Raw genomic sequence first — 20,121 nt, forward strand, 5'->3', positions numbered from 1 at the left:
CTAGAATTGAATTTATTCTATTTTCTAGTTTTTATTTCAATTCAGTTTGACTGGATTAAAACAGGACTGAATTATGACTTCTGTCAATATCATTAATGTTATCAACTATTACAATAAGCTATTAACAATACTACTATTGCTATTACAATAATGAACAGTATTTATATTAACCAACATTAATAATAATAATAATAATAATAATAATAATAATAATAATAATAATAATGTTATTAATGTTGGTTAAAAATAATAACATATTATAGTGATGATGATGATGTTGCTGCTCACCCTGGGTACGCTGGTATCGCAGTCGGGGGCACGGCTGCCCTCACTGTGCTGTACACAGTCCTCCCACGTCCTCTCAAGTGAGCCCCCCTGAACGCTGCAGCGGCCGCAGTGGTGGCAGCGGTGGGATACGGGAAGCCAGGGACTGGGGAGGGGGAGAGATTATTAACAGAGCTCGACAGACAGGGCGTGCCTTCAAAGCTTAAACCAAACACACTGGGAGCTTCTGGATCATTTGATAGTCATGTAGAGATTCTGTTTATTTATGCATACAAGTCTATTTATACAAACATTATATCATTTCTAAACAATAACCATTACTATCAAGCAATGTGACAGGCAGTAATAGTTACAGAATTTAATTACATTATTAGTATTATTTATATTATTATTCTTACTATTATTACTATTATTATTATTATTATTACTATTATTATTATTATTACTATTATTATTATTACTATTACTATTATTATTATTGAGGGGAATCAGACTCCCGCTGCACAGCAGTGTGATCCAGTCCTGGTTTCACTAGGAGTTTAATAATAAGACACACCTGAGCTTGTTAGCTATTATTAATATTTATTATTATTAATATTTATTATTATTATTATTATTATTATTTATTTCTTAGCAGACGGCCTTATCCAGGGCGACTTACAATTGTTACAAGATATCACATTATTTTTACATACAATTCCCCCATTTATACAGTTGGGTTTTTACTGGAGCAATCTAGGTAAAGTACCTTGCTCAAGGGTACAGCAGCAGGATTGAACCCACGACCCTCCGGTCAAGAGTCCAGAGCCCTAACCACTACTCCACACTGCTGCCCAGACACACTGGGGGGGCTGATCAAGCTGGTAGCAGTTAAACCTGGACTGGATCACACTGCTGTGCAATAGGAGTCTGATTCCCATCCCTGAAATATTATGACGACAGACGGAGGTAGATTAGTTTCTTACACAGTCCCAGTTCGCTCCGAGCTGCGTAGAGCTCTGGGCCATAGACAGCACCCATGACTGGACTCAACTTCCAACCTGCAAGAGAGAAACACACAGAGACGAGAGCGTCACACAGCCTGCTCAGTACAGACCACACACAGCTATGGGCAAACGTTTAGCATCACCCTCTACATAGAATAAACACATTTTGCTGGCTAGGACTACAGCTCCCAGCATGCCTCTGCACCCGCGGCAATGGTGAGGCATGCTGGGAGCTGTAGTTCTTTATGCTGTGGTCTCGTATCACAAGCGATACAGACCTCTATTACGATGCATCATGTACAGCTGTGGACAAAAGTTTAGCAGCATCACCCTCTATATAGAATGAACTGATTCAGCTGGGGGGGGGGGGGGGGGGAGGATTTAGTCTTTATTTTACCCCAGTGGTTTTCCTGAGGGCTGGCTGTTGATCCTGGGACAATATTCAAGGCAGAGCTGTCCTTAGTATTCTGCAGCCAGAAACCTATTTCTGAGGGTAAAATGAAGAGAAAATATCACACCCAGTCACTCTGCACTGATAGCAAATGGACCCCTTCCGAGCTACCACAGCACTTTCATACTGTGCCTGGAACATTATATATATATATATATATATATATACACACACACACACACACACACACACACTGAACACAGTGACTGGAGTTGGTTTCTTACCATTAGCGTAAGGGCTGACCACTTTCTTGTTGGTCATGACTCGAGCCGTCGCGTTATTTACCTGTACAGGTAACAGAGCGTTAGTCAGAGAGAGAGAGAGAGAGAGAGAGAGAGAGAGAGAGAGAGAGAGAGAGGAGACACACACACACACACAGCTACACTGAAACCTAGACTCCTGACTCTCTCACTACACTGCTAGAGACAGAACTACATTATGAAATGTCTTTATAATATACAGCGCTAGACCCTGATATCGATGCGATCCAGCCCTCTGAAATGTCTTTATAATATACAGAGCTAGACCCTGATGTCGATGCGATCCAGCCCTCTGAAATGTCTTTCTAATATACAGCGCTAGACCCTGACATCGATGCGATCCAGCCCTCTGAAATGTCTTTATAATATACAGCGCTAGACCCTGATATCGATGCGATCCAGCCCTCTGAAATGTCTTTATAATATACAGAGCTAGACCCTGATGTCGATGCGATCCAGCCCTCTGAAATGTCTTTCTAATATACAGCGCTAGACCCTGATATCGATGCGATCCAGCCCTCTGAAATGTCTTTATAATATACAGCGCTAGACCCTGATATTGATGCGATCCAGCCCTCTGAACTGTCTTTATAATATACAGCGCTAGACCCTGATATTGATGCGATCCAGCCCTCTGAAATGTCTTTATAATATACAGCGCTAGACCCTGATATTGATGCGATCCAGCCCTCTGAAATGTCTTTATAATATACAGCGCTAGACCCTGATATTGATGCGATCCAGCCCTCTGAAATGTCTTTATAATATACAGAGCTAGACCCTGATGTCGATGCGATCCAGCCCTCTGAAATGTCTTTCTAATATACAGCGCTAGACCCTGATATCGATGCGATCCAGCCCTCTGAAATGTCTTTATAATATACAGCGCTAGACCCTGATATTGATGCGATCCAGCCCTCTGAAATGTCTTTATAATATACAGCGCTAGACCCTGATATTGATGCGATCCAGCCCTCTGAAATGTCTTTATAATATACAGCGCTAGACCCTGATATTGATGCGATCCAGCCCTCTGAAATGTCTTTATAATATACAGCGCTAGACCCTGATATTGATGCGATCCAGCCCTCTGAAATGTCTTTATAATATACAGCGCTAGACCCTGATATCGATGCGATCCAGCCCTCTGAAATGTCTTTATAATATACAGCGCTAGACCCTGATATTGATGCGATCCAGCCCTCTGAAATGTCTATGAATATCCAACTAACTTCATAATCTTTCTAACTAGCCATAGACTAGAAGTCTCGGTGTCTTCACTGTAAATTCAATGGCAAACGTTTCCACTAGAGGTCACTGAAGACACAGAGAAAGACTTCTAGTGGAAACGTTCGCCTTTGAATTCATTACATTTCAACAGCAATTGAAACAGTGTAATAAAAATATTAAAAAGTCAAGTAAAACACATTTTATATTTCAAATACATTTCTTTTTAAAAAAAATGATAATAAAAATAACGATCATTCACATTTAAAATAAAAAATAAAAACAGATTAACATTTAGTGAGTGCCAAAAGAACACATCCATTTCCAAAAGTGCAAAGGCGTGTCACATTACCAATGAGAGAGAGACAGACAGAGAGAGTGACCAATCAGCAAGCTTATATACAGAACAACCAATTGCAGCACTCCAGAACAGGTAAGGGGGGCGGGCAGGAGAGGGGGGAGAGGGAGGGGGGGCCAGCCAATCACATCAACATCCAGAAAATAGCAAAACAACACAGAGAGAGACAGAGAGAGAGAGAGATATGAGGCATATCACAATTATTGGGTGCAATTTCAGGCAAAACTAGGAATACCATTCGAATATACAATTCTATGAGAAGTGTACATAGCAAACGAGAGAGAGGGAGAGGGGGCAGGGAGTCACCAACCAGATTAAAATAATCATAAAACAGCTAAGAATCAGGCATTATTCATCAAACACATTAAAAAATTAAAATATATAGATGTGTGTGTATATATATATATATACATATACATATACATACAGAGAGATAGAGAGAGCATCCACTACAAATACCCATCAGCCATTTGAAAAACAAAACGTAGAGATGGAAAAATAAAATGCTGATAATTCTAATAAAATGAATGGATTAATTGGGGGAGGGACACAGCAGTCGTGTGTGTGAGCGAGCGAGAGAGAGGCATTCAGGTCATTAGATCGCGTTCAAGGCAGAGTTAATATGAGATGGTAAAAAAATAAAATAAAATTAATTTAAAAAAAAAATGAAAGTGGTCTTAAATATATATATTTTTTTTAAATATAGAATTTTTCGTTTTTTTTTTTTTTTTTTTTCTCTTTTTCTAAAATCTGAGAGTTTGTTGACGTTCCCTCGGAAGTCTCCACTTACCGCCCTTGTAAAACTGCCGCCTTGGCGTGTGGATTTGTTACCATGGAAACTGACAACCCTAAACGTTTGAAACAAAACGTCAGGGGGACAAATAAATAAAATAAAAACAAATAAAATAAAAACAAAATGAAATAAAAGATCATTTTTTTTTCATAGTTATCTAAATATATTTGTAAAAAAAAAAAATTAAGTTGAAAAATATTATATATATTCCAAACTATTACTAAGAAAATGTGTTTTTAGATCAAAGTAGCATTGTAGGGCTAACTTATTTTTCATGCAAATTAATAATAAAAATAATAAAATAAATCCTCAATCTTTGAAAAACAATTGTGTAACTCCCCACCCCGCCCGCCCAAGTGTGATTCGAGAATTTATCCCAAAACACAATGTTTAAAAAAAAATAAATAGATAAATCAGAATCTGCTACATATCCCAAAAATGCCAAGACCTTGAAATAAAATAAAACTTAGTTCTTCACTGTACAAACATCACAGCTTTTAAACAGGACATGTCATGGCCTGGTTTTCAAATCAAACACACACTAACACTGTCACACTGTCACAGACACACTCACACACACACTAACACTGTCACAGACACACAGACACACTCACACAGACACTAACACTGTCACAGACACACTCACACAGACACTCACACTGTCACACTGTCACAGACACTCACTGTCACAGACACACACACACAGACACTAACACTGTCACACTATCACAGACACACTCACAAAGTCACTAACACTGTCACAGACACACTCACACAGACACGAACACTGTCACAGACACACAAACACATACACTAACACTGTCAGACACACTCACACAGACACTAACACTGTCACAGACACTCACACAGACACTAACACTGTCACACTATCACAGACACACTCACACTGTCACAGACACACACAGATATTATCACCGTCACAGACACACACACTATCAAAAACACACTCCAAACACACACTGTATGTAACACACACACACACACAGCGACACAGACACACGCGTACACACACACACACACACACACACACACACACAATCCAGGCCAAACTCTTAAAATGGAAAATAAAAACCTTCATCTCTTAAAAGCTCTCAGCGTTCACATTAGCCATGTCCATCTTTTTTTTTTTTTTTTGATTTCTGATTAGCCAGTGGTGTCATAAAAAAAATATATCAATTATAAAAAGAATAAAGCCTTTAAAAAAATATTAATTTAAAAGATAAAGTTGGTTGGGATCAAAATACCACAGCTTTATTAACCACTGCATTCCGCTGGTTCAAATCCTCCCCTCCACTAGAGGGCAGCAGAGTGCTGCAGGAGGAGGTACAAGACTTGTATTCAGGTCTATAAATATTTCTTAATTGTATCCAGGTCTATAGATATATTAATTACTGCTGTATCTCTCTCCTCCACCAGGGGGAAGCAGAGTAACAGGTTAATAACGGTACAAGATTTGTATTCAGGTCTATAGATATATTTCCTTACTGCTGTATCTCTCTCCTCCACCAGGGGGAAGCAGAGTAACAGGTTAATAACGGTACAAGATTTGTATTCAGGTCTATAGATATATTAATCACTGCTGTATCTCTCTCCTCCACCAGGGGGAAGCAGAGTAACAGGTTAATAACAGTACAATATTTGTATTCAGGTCTATAGATATATTTTACTGCTGTATCTCTCTCCTCCACCAGGGGGAAGCAGAGTAACAGGTTAATAACGGTACAAGATTTGTATTCAGGTCTATAGATATATTTCTTACTGCTGTATCTCTCTCCTCCACCAGGGGGAAGCAGAGTAACAGGTTAATAACGGTACAAGATTTGTATTCAGGTCTATAGATATATTTCTTATTGCTGTATCTCTCTCCTCCACCAGGGGGTACTGCAGGTTAATAACAGCTGCCCTGTGCAGTACATTATTATTAGTTTATTTATTTAGCAGACGCCTTTATCCAAGGCGACTTACAGAGACTAGGGTGTGTGAACTATGCATCAGCTGCAGAGTCACTTACAACTACGTCTCACCCGAAAGACGGAGCACAAGGAGGTGAAGTGACTTGCTCAGGGTCACACAGTGAGTCAGTGGCTGAGGTGGGATTTGAACCCGTGACCTCCTGGTTACAAGTCCTTTTCTTTAACCACTGGACCACACAGCCTTCAGTACATGGGGTAGAGGTTAGATTCTGGAGACTCTATTGAGGCCACAGGGTGGTGCTTTTAAAAAACTTAAAATAATACAAAGTGAATCTAAAATAATAAATTTATCAAATGACGAGAGCTGTGATACTTTAGACCAAGCTAACCTCCATTGAACACTTCACCAAACCGACTTCAAATCATTTTACTGGGGGGGGGGGGCTCTGCACTGCGCTGTTTTGGGGGAGGGGGGGAGAAAGGGAAGGGGGGGTAGAAGAGAAATTACTGTCATAATCCTAAATAAGGGATTCTAAAATTGCACCCCCAACTTTGATAAGTGAGTAAGATTGAAGTTAGAATGAGAGACAGACAGACAGACAGGAGAGACAGACAGACAGACAGACGAGAGACACACAGACAGTCAGACAGAGAGACAGACAGACAAAGCACTCTGTGTGCAAAACTTACTGGGGGAGGAGGAGATTGTTCTAATAATGTGTGTGTGCGTGTGTGTGTGCGTGTGTGTGTTAAACATATAAACTAATCTGTGGCGTGTCGGGGGTCTCTGATATAAAACACATACCCTGAAGAATAAGGCACCACCATGTGGATTTCAAACCGCTCCAAACTGCTGGAAGCGACTGGCAGTGCGCGGGGGGGTCTGGGGGGGGTTGTTCAGGGACTCGTCACGTCAGGTAGAATTATCCTAGCGGGAGTGGGGGGGGGGGGGGTCGAATCGAAGCTCAGGGGTTTATAAAAAGCATGAAGACACAATACAGGCTGATCTAGCACTAGAGCAGGGGTCTCCCGTCCCTCCTGAAGTTTGGTCCAACTGCACCCTAAATTAATTATTTCAGCTGCTAATAAGCATTTTAATTTGGTCTAATTAAGTAATTTAGGGTACGGTTGGAACAGAAATCAGGAGGGACACCAGCCCCCCAGGACCAGGGTGGGAGACCCCTGGACTGGAGACAGACAGAGACAGAGAGACATGAGACAAAACACACTCACTCACTCACTCTACACAGGGGAATGAAAAGGAGGGGTAGGGAGAGAGAGAGGGAGAGAGAGAGAGAGAGAGAGAGAGAGAGAGAGAGAGAGAGAGAGAGAGAGAGAGGAGAGGGGGAAGGTTTCGACCAGTTTCTGCATTTGGAATAGAAAGGGGGAGAGAGAGAGAGAGAGAGAGGTAAAAAGGGAAAAAGGAGGAGAGAGAGGAGGGGAAGAGGAGAGATGAAAAGGGAGAAAGGAGGAGAGAGAAAGGAGGAGAGAAGGGGAAGAGGAGAGAGATGAAAGGGGAGAAAGGAGGAGAGAGAAGGGGAAGAGGAGAGACGGGGAAGAGGAGAGAGATGAAAGGGGAGAAAGGAGGAGAGAGAAGGGGAAGAGGAGAGAGATGAAAAGGGAGAAAGGAGGAGAGAAGGGGAAGAGGAGAGAGATGAAAAGGGAGAAAGGAGGAGAGAGGAGAAGAGGAGAGATGAAAGGGGAGAAAGGAGGAGAGAGAAGGGGAAGAGGAGAGAGATGAAAAGGGAGAAAGGAGGAGAGAAGGGGAAGAGGAGAGAGAGATGAAAAGGGAGAAAGGAGGAGAGAGAGAAGGGGAAGAGAGAGAGAGATGAAAGGGGAGAAAGGAGGAGAGAGAGAGAAGGAGAAGAGGAGAGAGATGAAAAGGGAGAAAGGAGGAGAGAGAGAAGGAGAAGAGGAGAGAGATGAAAGGGGAGAAAGGAGGAGAGAGAGAAGGGGAAGAGATGAAAGGGGAGAAAGGAGGAGAGAGAGAGAAGGGGAAGAGGGAGAGAGAGCTGAAAGGGGAGAAAGGAGGAGAGAAGGAAAATGCAAAACCTAAGGAAGAAAAGCAGTTATACAAAAGAATATGAAGTAATAAAGAACGAGAGAGAGAAATGAAAAAGGATGAGAAGCAAGAAAGAGAAACAGAAAAACGAGGAACTAAAGAATGAACGAAGGAAGACAAGACGAATGAAAAGAAGAAAAGAAAAGAACGAAACAGATTAACAAAATGAAAAACTAAAATTAGGCCAGGATGATAAAGAATTCAAGTAAGCGATGAAACTGTTGAGAAAAAAAAGTTCAATAAAACGGAGACAGAATCTCAGGGATCTGGAAACACAGAACATGAGAGAGAGTGTCAAAAAAACCCGAAAGTTAAATACAGATTATCAATCTGCAAGCAAATCAAACACAGAGAATACAATTAATAAAGCCTTCAGAAATAAAAACAACGTTTGGGGGGAAAAAATCTGGTACGTCTCTAAAAACGCAAATAAGAAATCAAAGAGAAGGATGAGACGAGAACGAGCGAGATGAGAAACGAAAGAATGAAACACGAACCTCGATCTTCCTCCCCTCGACCAGAGAGCCGTGCAGAGCCTCCCTCGCCTTCTCAGCATCTTCACCAGCCTCGAATGTGACAAAACCAAACCCCTGAGAGAGAGGAGGGGGGAGGGAGAGAGAAAGAGGGGAGAGAGGGGGGAGAGGAGTGGAGAGAGAGGGGGGAGAGAGATAGGGTGGAGAGAGAGGGGGGAGAGAGAGGAGGGAGAGAGAGAGAGGAGAGGGGGGAGAGGAGAGAGAGGAGAGAAGAGGGGAGGGGAGAGGGGAGAGGAGAGAGAAGAGAGAGGAGAGGGGGGAGAGGAATGAGCGGAGAGAGGAGTGAGAGAAAGGGGGGAGAGAGGAATGAGCGGAGAGAGGAGTGAGAGAAAGGGGGGAGAGGAGAGGAGAGAGGGGAGAGAGGAGAGAGGGGAGAGGAGAGGAGAGGAGAGGAGAGAGGAGAGAGGGGAGAGGAGAGGAGAGAGGAGAAGGGAGGAGAGAGAAGAGAGAAGAGAGGAGAGAGGGGAGAGGGGAGAGGAGAAGAGAGGAGAGAGAAGAGAGGAGAGAGAAGAGAGGAGAAGAGAGGAGAGAGAAGAGAGGAGAGAGAAGAGAGAAGAGAGGAGAGAGGAGAGGAAAGAAGAGAGAGAAGAGAGGAGAGAGGGAGGGGAGAGAGAGGAGAGAGAGGAGTGAAAGGGAGGGGGAGAGCAGAGAGGGGGAGAGGAGATGGGAGAGGAATGGAGAGGGGGAGGGAGAGAGAGAGGAGGGGAGAGGAGAAGAGATGGAGAGAGGCGAGAGAGAAAAGAGCAATTATCAAATCAAACAACAATTAATGTAAAAAAAAAAAAAACATTTAAAAAAATTAAGAAATAAATGCATTTAGATTTAGTTATTTTTTTTTAACTGGTACAAAAAATGTAAAACATAAATACTAAGAAAAATAATACCGTGTTGATAAAGGTCCAGCTAACGGAGGCAGAGATGACATCTCACTCAGGTTAGATAAACTATCAGACTGACTTACCTTGGAGCCTCTCTCATTAAAGATGATTTCTACATCCAAGATCTTCCCAAATTGCTGAAAAAACAAAACAAATTAGAAACTTCAACCTCTTTCTAGGACGGCTGCAGGTGTCATTATTAGTTTTAAATGTAATACTGCGTTTTTTTTTTTAAAATAAATAGTTAGATGTTGTTTGTTGTTTGAGAAAGTAGTCCGGAAAATGAAGCAGGGGGACTCACCCCAAACATCTGCCTGAGATCGGGGTCCCTGAATCGGAAGGGGATGTTGGAGACGTGCAGCCTCTTGGGGGTGGCTTTGGGGTCCACACTGTCGGGGGACAGAGTCTGTCCATCTGTCTGTCCGTCTGTCTGGGCTGAACCGTCTGTCTGCTAGAGAGCAGAGAGAGAGAGAGAGATTATAACACTAATATAAAACCCTGTACAGAACTACCGCTAAATAAATTCATTTTTGTATTTTTTTTCCTTATAGGGAAGCATTGTAAAGCACAGAGAGGTCTGGTAAAGCATAGGGAAGCATTGTAAAGCACAGAGAGGTCTGGTAAAGCATAGGGAAGCATTGTAAAGCACAGAGAGGTCTGGTAAAGCATAGGGAAGCATTGTAAAGCACAGAGAGGTGTGGTAAAGCATAGGGAAGCATTGTAAAGCACAGAGAGGTCTGGTGAAGCATAGGGAAGCATTGTAAAGCACAGAGAGGTCTGGTAAAGCATAGGGAAGCATTCTAAAGCACAGAGAGGTCTGGTAAAGCATAGGGAAGCATTGTAAAGCACAGAGAGGTCTGGTAAAGCATAGGGAAGCATTGTAAAGCACAGAGAGGTCTGGTAAAGCATAGGGAAGCATTGTAAAGCACAGAGAGGTCTGGTAAAGCATAGGGAAGCATTGTAAAGCACAGAGAGGTCTGGTAAAGCATAGGGAAGCATTGTAAAGCACAGAGAGGTCTGGTAAAGCATAGGGAAGCATTGTAAAGCACAGAGAGGTCTGGTAAAGCATAGGGAAGCATTGTAAAGCACAGAGAGGTGTGGTAAAGCATAGGGAAGCATTGTAAAGCACAGAGAGGTCTGGTAAAGCATAGGGAAGCATTGTAAAGCACAGAGAGGGTTACTCACTGCGCTGGTGCCTGCGTTGCTGTTGCTCACACTGCCCCCTGTGTTGTTGGTGTTGTTGCCCCCCTGGCTGTTATTTGCCCCGCTCTCCCCCTGCGCTTGCCCCGGAGCAGCCCCGTACATACTGAGGGGCAGATCCTGCCCAGGGAACTCTGGCACGATGAACTCTGACCCCAGCCCGTTCTGAGGGGGGGGCGGGGGAGGGAAGGCAGCGAAAGGAGGGGGCAGCAAACCGTCCGTCCCAACTGCAGGATCCTGAGTGCCCTGCGGGGGGAGACAGAGAGCAGAGAGGGGGGGTTAACATCAGAGACTGAACGTGAAGATCCTCCGTCCTGCAGGGGGAGACAGAGAGCAGAGAGGGGGGGTTAACATCAGAGACTGAACGTGAAGATCCTCCGTCCTGCAGGGGGAGACAGAGAGCAGAGAGAGGGGGGGTTAACATCAGAGACTGAACGTGAAGATCCTCCGTCCTGCAGGGGGAGACAGAGAGCAGAGAGAACAGAGGAGAGACAGAGGAGAGAGAGAGGAGAGAGGAGAGACAGAGAGAGAGAGAGGAGAGAGACAGAGAGAGAGAGAGAACAGAGAGAGAGAGAGAGGGGGGAGAGACAGAGAGAGGAGAGACAGAGAGAGAGAGAGGAGAGAGAGAGCAGAGAGAGAGAAGGAGAGAGAGCAGAGAGAGAGAAGGAGAGAGAGCAGAGAAGGAGAGAGAGCAGAGAGAGAGAGAACAGAGAGAGGAGAGAGGGAGAGACAGAGAGAGAGAGGAGAGACAGAGAGAGAGAGAACAGAGAGAGAGGAGGGAGACAGAGAGAGAGAGAACAGAGAGAGAGGAGGGAGAGACAGAGAGAGAGAGAGAGAGGGGGGGGTTAACATCAGAGACTGAACGTTAAGATCCTCCGTCCTGCGGATGAGACGTCAAACAAACGAGCTCCTATTGGAAGTGACTCTGCAGCAGCAGCAGCAGCAGTTGTTGATGATGATGCAGAGTTCACCCCCCTAGTCTCTGGAAGTTGCTGAATGACTTGTTAATAATAACATATATATATAATGTCTGGTTGAGCAGGTCTCTCTCATCTGTGGCTCTAAAGGGTGGATCTGTTTAAACTCTGAGCAGCAGTGTGACTGTAACCCTGTGAAAGCGAGTCACAGCGTGAGTCATTCACAAAGCTCCCACACAACACACAAACAGAGAGAGAGAGAGAGAGAGAGAGAGAGAGACCCAGAGTGTGAGTCATTCACAAAGCTCCCAGACAACTGAAACACAGAGAGAGACGGAGAGACAGACAGAGAGAAAGATGCAGAGATGGAGAGAAAGGGAGGGGGAAGAGAGAGCACAAGAGAGAGAGAGAGCGAAGGAGAGAGACATGCACACTCTCCTGCTGAATAAATAAAGAATGCTGCCTCTCCCTCCCCATTAGTATTAAATATTGATGGTACTACAGTAATTGCACCATTGTGAACCAGACACAAAAGCTCTCCACTTCCCTCAGGACAGAGTGGAGAGGAGGGAGAGAGCTCTAATGGATTAGTTTAAAAGCATCTCTTTCTTAACAGGGGTGTCGTGTTCCATTTTGATTTAGGTCAACAGAAAACAAGGGCTGGGAATCAGACTCCCGCTGCACAGCAGTGTGATCCAGTCCTGGTTTCACTAGGAGTTTAATAATCAGACACACCTGAGCTTGTTAGCTAGACACACTGGGGGCTGATCAAGCTGGTAGCAGTAAAACCTGGACTGGATCACACTGCTGTGCGATAGGAGTCTGATTCCCAGCCCTGATCTCTCTGTCTAAATATCCCACAGTTCCCAGCAATATCCTGTAGCTCTCTCCACTATAAAATCAGCTACAAACCTCCTTCAACCAAAGTCTATCTACAAGGCTGGGAATCAGACTCCCGCTGCACAGCAGTGTGATCCAGTCCTGGTTTCACTAGGAGTTTAATAATAAGACACACCTGAGCTTGTTAGCGAGACACACTGGGGGCTGATCAAGCTGGGAGCAGTGAAACCTGGACTGGATCACACTGCTGTGCGATAGGGAGTCTACAGTGTACAAGCCAACCAGTGACATCAGTGACATCATCACCCCCCCCCCCCCCATCGCCACGGCAGCGCGTTCACAACCAGAGCTCTCAACATGTCAATCACAAGTTATTGAGAAGATCACAATCTGGGGGTGAGGAGGCTGTCTGTCTGTGTTAGTGTGAGTGGGGTACACAGACTCTCTCTCTGACTTATTTCAGGGTTCCCTGCTCAATATTTCATTGAGAAATCATGAATTTTTAATGGAGAGAGAGAGAGAGAGAGATCAGATACTCCATTAACTAATTCACTGAGCTCTAAGGTTTTTAAATGTATTGTGAATTTGTGAGCTGAAGAAGGTCCTGAGAGAGTTTCATCACAATCGGACCAGCGTTTCCCTAGATATTTGTGAAGTGAGACAGACAGACAGACAGACAGACAGACAGAGCCCCACAATCCTGTTCAGTTTGACGCTACAGTATAATATAGAATCCCTTCTTCTTGGGGTCTGTGTTAGTTTACTACATTCTGAAAAGAGTTTAGTGTCATTAAAGCTGCAGACAGACAGACAGACAGACAGACAGACAGACAGAGCCCCACAATCCTGTTCGGTTTGACGCTACAGTATAATATAGAATCCCTTCTTCTTGGGGTCTGTGTTAGTTTACTACATTCTGAAAAGAGTTTAGTGTCATTAAAGCTGCAGACAGACACACAGACACACAATATAGAATCCCTTTGTGTTTTTTTGTTTTTTTAAAATGACAAAACTCTGGAAGAACGCAGTAAACTAAACTATTATTATTATTATTATTATTATTATTATTATTATTATTATTATTATTATTAATAATAATAATAATAATATTCTAACTCGCCGTATTAGGAGGCTGTGTGGTCCAGTGGTTAAAGAAAAGGGCTTGTAACCAGGAGGTCCCCGGTTCAAATCCCACCTCAGCCACTGACTCACTGTGTGACCCTGAGCAAGTCACTTCACCTCCTTGTGCTCCGTCTTTCGGGTGAGACGTAGTTGTAAGTGACTCTGCAGCTGATGCATAGTTCACACACCCTAGTCTCTGTAAGTCGCCTTGGATAAAGGCGTCTGCTAAATAAACTAATAATAATAGTTAGCACAATCATTACTATTGATACGGCTATTATAACAATTGTCATTACCAAAACCATTATTATTATTATTATTATTATTATTTATTATTATTAATAATAGTAGTATGATCGTAATACTGGGTGTTTGGATTCCCGCATTAGCAGCGCTGCTGTCCGCTTAGACTGGAGCAGCTTTGAACCCGTATATTATTATCACATCAAAATTAACAGCATTCCTCAGGCGAGCTCACACGCCATACATGGTAGCAGGATGCCTTGAAGCGGAGAGAGAGAGAGAGAGAGAGAGAGAGAGAGAGAGAGAGAGAGAGAGAGAGAGACAGAGAGAGAGAGAGAGAGAGAGAGAGAGAGAGAGCAGCAGCAAGATGAGCTCTTAATTTAAACTAAAAAAAAATGTTAATCTAGAGTAAATTTAATTGTGAGAATTAAGAATATAAATCAGTAAGAACAAATAAAAAACAAATGGAAAACTTTTACTACAGAAATAAGACATCCAGGAAAAATTAAACAATTAAACAAGAAAGAAAGAAAGAAAGAAAGAAAGAAAGAAAGAGAAAGAAAGAAATAGAAAGAAAGCAAAAGAAAAGAACTGAACTGAAGAGGAAAAGAAAAAAAATTAGACCTCCAGGAAAATTAAACAAGAAAGAAAGAGAAAGAAAGAAAGAAACAGAAAGAAACAGAAAGAAAGAGAAAGAAACAGAAAGAAAGAGAAATAAACAGAAAGAAATAGAAAGAAATAGAAAGAAACAGACAAATTGAAATAAACAGAAAGAAAGAAAAAGAAAAGAACTGAAGAGGAAAATAAAAGGTAAGCCTTTTTAATATAACAAATTAACTAAAACCTAATAGCTAAAAACTCTCAGTCACTGAAAGCAGCTGAAACCGGTTGGTTTTTGGCAGTTGGTCGGAATGGATAAATGTATCAATTTAGACCTGCAGAGTGGGAGGGGCCAGACTAGCAGTGTAATCCGATACCCTGATGAGGTCACCAGTGCAAAGGCAAAGAAGCTGTATAAGAACAAGCTAATGAAGGAGTCCCCAGAGACACTGATAACAGACTGCAGCCTGGCTGGGGGCAAGAGGACCAAAACCAACCTGCTGTTCTATACACAGCACCCCACTGCCTGGCACACAGCCCTCTGCACAGCACATAGTAATATCAAGCTGGGAGGGATTTGCAAAGGAAGGCAACTGCGTATAGGAGACGAAACTGACCCTGACAGCACAAGGCTCAGCATCAACGTGTTTTATAATGGCACTATTATGATTCAGGGAACTGAGGCCAGCCTAGAACTATTCGAGAAAGATTTCCAGGCTCTAAAAGAACTGGCTGAGAAGGAGAAAAAAAATCCAGAGGTACTAGACCCAGAACAGCAGCCAGCTCCCCACACCGCAGACACAGCCCCCTGCAGCCCCCACACTGCAGACACAGCCCCCTGCAGCTCCCCCACTGCAGCCCCCCGCACCCCCCCGCTCACCCCCAGACTGCCCAGCACAGTGCAGCACTTGAAGGAATGCCTCTCACTGCTGGAGGTGGAGTTTGCAGAATTCAAGGAGCTCACCCTGACCACGCTGACAGAGAACGACCTCGTGCAGCAGATAAGAGACGAGGTGAGGCAGGTGAGGAACGAGGCCAGGGCTTCCATCAGGGAGCTGGGAGCTGAGATGGGAGAGCTGCGGCAGGACAACGAGGCCCTGAGAAACGAGCTGGCCAAGCTGAGAGAGGAGCTGCAGCGCAAAGAGAGGAGCATACAGAGCCTGAGAGAGCAGCTACTCAGAGTCACACCTCCTCCCCCCCACCCAGAACAGCAACACCACAGCCAGCCCAAGAACACAGGAGCTACAGCAAGCAGGGCCTGTGTGACTGACACCGACACCGATACACACACCACATCATCCCACACACACACTGATCCAAACACACACCCCACTCCCCCAGCACACCCCGACAGTGAGACACTCCCCCCCACCACACACACTACCCCCCACTCCCCCACCACACACACTACCCCCCACTCCCCCACCACACACACTGATCCAAACACACACCCCACTCCCCCAGCACACCCCGACAGTGAGACACTCCCTCCCCCCACCACACACACTACCCCCCACTCCCCCACCACACACACTGCCCCTCCCTCCCACATCACACACACTGCCCCAGAGACACAGACTCCCTCGAGTAGACAGGCTAATAAAATATACAGCTCCAAGGTAGCCATTCTTATCGACTCCAACGGGAAGTACTTGAACCAGCGAAGACTCTTCCCCAGCAGCCGGGTAGCAAAATTCTGGTGCCCAACTACAGAAAGGGCGCTCCAGCTGCTGTGCCAGTCGACCCTGAGAGACCCCGAGCACATTATCATCCACACTGGCACCAACGACCTGGGCTCTCAGGGGGAAGATGTGGCCGAGTCGGTAAGGAGAGTAGCGGAGAAGGCCACAAAGGAGTTCCCTGGTGCGAAGATAGTGATCTCCACCCTGCTGCCCAGAGAGGACGTCCCCCAGCACACTATTCAGAGGATCAACAGTGACATCTCCAGAGGCTGTGCCCTTCTGCCTAATGTCCACTTGGCACACCACCCCACCCTGAGCACGCTGCACCTGTACGACCATGTACACCTCGACCAGGAAGGCGTTAGGATCTTCGCCAAAAACCTAAAGGACACTGCCATGGGCCGAGACCCCGCCAGCCACCCCCGAAACAGGAGCACACCGGACAACCACCAAGGACAGCGCAGCCCTGTGCTTACGAGGAGACCCCCCCAAGAACACCAGCCTCTGCAGCCTGGACACCGGCAGCACACACTACAACAGACCAGAAGAGCCCAGCCCAGCAGAGCCCAGCCCAGAGGGACCCAGCCCAGCAGAGCCCAGCCCAGAGGGACCCAGCCCAGCAGAGCCCAGCCCAGAGGGACCCAGCCCAACAGAGCCCAGCCCAGAGGGATCCAGGAACAGCAGCAGCTCCAGCACAGCAGTCAGACAGAGCAGCAGCAACACAGCTATGCAGCAGCTGCTTCCAAACCAAGGACCCTAGCCAGCTCTGAGATGGGGGAGATACGGCAGCTCCTGAACTTAATTTTCAAAATCATGAGCTAAGTACACCCCACTCTAAATGTATTAGAAAAGAAATGTACAACTAATAATAATAATTAGAATAAGAAAATAATACAAATAATAACAAAATACTTAATAGTGTAAAACATGTTACTGATTTGTGTTCAATGTTTCTCACATTATATTTTATTCTAGATAATAATTATAAATAGCTTAAATTATAAATATGAGATCGCTTACAATTAGCTCCTGGAATATTCAGGGTTTGTGTTCGTCAGTGTTTGGGCTGAAGAGCACAGACCCTGAATTCATCAGAAATATAAATAACATAGATATAATTATTCTCCACGAGACGTGGTGCCGTGCTGATGTGTCCACTCACTGTCCCTCAGGCTACAGGGAGATTATAGTGCCCTCCCTGAAACACTCACACGTAAAACGTGGCAGAGACTCAGGGGGGATCATTGTGTGGTACAGAGAGGAGCTCACCGACTCTATTAGACCAATAAGAACAGGAGAGACCCACCTGTGGCTAAAAATGAGTAATAGCATTGTCACCTGCCAAACAGATATCTACCTGTGTGCAGCCTACATCCCCCCATCGGACTCCCCTTATTACAAGGAAGACACCTTCCATGATCTCCAGACAGAGATCTGCCACTTCCAGGCCCAGGGAAGTGTGCTGCTCTGCGGTGACTTTAATGCCAGAACAGGCACTCTGCCTGACTTCATGAACACACAGGGGAACAGCCACATATTCGGACAATCCCCTCTATACCACACGCACATGACCACAAACAGGAATAGCCATGACAGTGTGGTAAATAAAAATGGGAGACAATTATTGAATCTCTGTCAAGGCCTAGGCCTATATATCATGAATGGCAGGATCAGAGGGGACTCTTTAGGTAGGTTTACATACAGCTCAGCTCTTGGTAACAGTGTGGTGGACTATGCCATCACTGACCTGGACCCCTCCTTTATTAATGCATTCACTGTCAGACCACAAACCCCCCTGTCAGATCACAGTCAAATCACTGTGTTCATAAAAAGAACAGAGAAGATCAACAACACACAGACACAGCCCTGTAAGCTGTACAATCTAAACCATTCCTACAGATGGGCTCCAAACAGCACAGAAATATACAAAGAAGCAATTGGCACCAATGAAATAGAAACCCTAATACACACATTTCAAAACACACAGTATCAACACACAAAAACAGGAGTAACTCTGGCTGTAAAAGATTTGAATAACATATTTAGAAAAGCAGCAGAAAAATCTAAATTAAAAATAGTAAATCGGAAAAACAACCAAAAGAATAAATTCAAAGAAAAGTGGTTTGATGAAGAATGTAAAACTAGAAGGGAAAAACTAAGACAGCTATCCAATCAAAAACATAAAGATCCAGACAGCCCAGATTTACGCCTCAGATACTGTGAGGCACTGAATCAATACAAACACACTCTAAGAAATAAAAAACAAGACCATATTAATAAACAACTCAGCGAAATTGAGGAGTCAATAAACCAAAATCATTTTTGGGAAACCTGGAACAACCTAAATTCAACAAAAAAAGAAGAATTGGCCATCCAAAATGGAAACATTTGGAAAAAACATTTTGAAAACCTTTACAAAGAAATACAAAACAAAGAACAAAAAACTCAAAATGCCATTTGTGAAAAACTAAAAAATTTAGAATCCTGTATTAAGGACAATCAGAACCCCCTCGACACCCCAATCACGGTGGAGGAGCTGAATGATAAACTCAAGGCCCTCAAATCAAAAAAAGCAAGTGGACCTGACAGCATCAACGCTGAGATGCTCAAACACAGCAGCCCCAAGCTGCAGGAGGCCCTGCTCAAACTCCTCAATCTTGTACTGAGAGCTGGGTATTTCCCTGAGACCTGGAACCAAGGGCTTATAACACCCATATATAAAAGTGGAGACAAATTCGACCCCAATAACTACCGGGGCATCTGTGTGAGCAGTAATCTGGGGAAGGTGTTCTGCAGTATCATTAACGCCCGGATACTGGCCTTCCTTACCGAACACAGTGTCCTGAGTAAGAGTCAGATTGGATTTCTACCAAAACACCGCACTTCTGATCATGTTTACACCCTACACACCCTAATCAATAAACACGTCCATCAAACTAATAAAGGAAAAATATTCGCTTGCTTTATAGACTTTAAAAAGGCATTTGATTCAATTTGGCATAAAGGACTATTTCTTAAACTTCTTCAAAGTGGTGTAGGGGGTAAAGTCTATGACATCATAAAATCGATGTACTCAGAAAATAAGTGTGGTGTGAAAATTGGCAACAAAAGAACAGAATTCTTCACACAAGGGCGTGGGGTGAGACAGGGCTGCAGTCTGAGCCCAACACTGTTCAACATATATATCAATGAGCTGGCCACAGTGTTGGAACGGTCTGCAGCCCCTGGCCTCACTCTACATGACACTGAAGTCAAGTTTCTGCTCTATGCAGATGACCTGGTCCTGCTGTCACCCACAGAGCAGGGGCTGCAGCAGAGCCTGGCACTGCTAGAGCAGTACTGTCAGACCTGGGCCCTGACAGTAAACATGAACAAGACCAGAGTCATGATATTCCAGAAGAAAGCCAGATCTCAGGGAAATAAGTACCACTTCACTCTAGGTAACACCACCCTAGAGCACACCAGCAGCTACACATACCTGGGTCTGACCATCAGTGCATCAGGGAGCTTTAACCTGACAGTGAATGCACTAAAGGAGAAAGCACGCAGGGCTTTTTATGCCATAAAGAGGAGGCTCTACAATATAAATCCCCCCGTCAAAATTTGGCTCAAAATTTTTGAAAGTGTAATTCAGCCAATTGCTCTCTATGGCAGTGAAGTGTGGGGTCCAATCACCAACCAGGACTACACAAAATGGGACAAACACCCCACAGAAACCCTGCATGCAGAGTTCTGTAAAAACATCATGAG

The 20,121-nt window shown here is 44.3% G+C and overlaps 1 protein-coding gene across 7 annotated transcripts in view; it reads right to left on the reverse strand.

Annotated features, from left to right (window-relative positions):
- The window catches only part of LOC117968005 (RNA binding protein fox-1 homolog 2-like), a 50,199-nt gene that overhangs the window by 10,160 nt on the left and 19,918 nt on the right, over positions 1 to 20,121 (reverse strand). For 5 of the 7 annotated variants that reach the window (XR_009322212.1, XM_059018958.1, XM_059018962.1 and 2 more), the window contains 8 exons: positions 10,953 to 11,213; positions 10,069 to 10,218; positions 9,851 to 9,904; positions 8,854 to 8,946; positions 1,947 to 2,007; positions 1,669 to 1,758; positions 1,251 to 1,325; positions 289 to 430 (listed from right to left, as the gene is read on the reverse strand). Coding sequence is in view for 6 of the 7 variants with exons in the window: in XM_059018958.1 (XP_058874941.1) it covers positions 289 to 430; positions 1,251 to 1,325; positions 1,669 to 1,758; positions 1,947 to 2,007; positions 8,854 to 8,946; positions 9,851 to 9,904; positions 10,069 to 10,218; positions 10,953 to 11,213 (926 nt within the window). In the remaining variant the exon portion in view is untranslated. The remainder of the gene's footprint in view (positions 1 to 288; positions 431 to 1,250; positions 1,326 to 1,668; positions 1,759 to 1,946; positions 2,008 to 8,853; positions 8,947 to 9,850; positions 9,905 to 10,068; positions 10,219 to 10,952; positions 11,214 to 20,121) is intronic. The other 2 variants (XM_059018959.1, XM_059018960.1) reach the window with 2 other exon arrangements.

This window comes from Acipenser ruthenus, unplaced genomic scaffold (assembly GCF_902713425.1).
Source record: "Acipenser ruthenus unplaced genomic scaffold, fAciRut3.2 maternal haplotype, whole genome shotgun sequence".
Classification (NCBI taxonomy): domain Eukaryota; kingdom Metazoa; phylum Chordata; class Actinopteri; order Acipenseriformes; family Acipenseridae; genus Acipenser; species Acipenser ruthenus.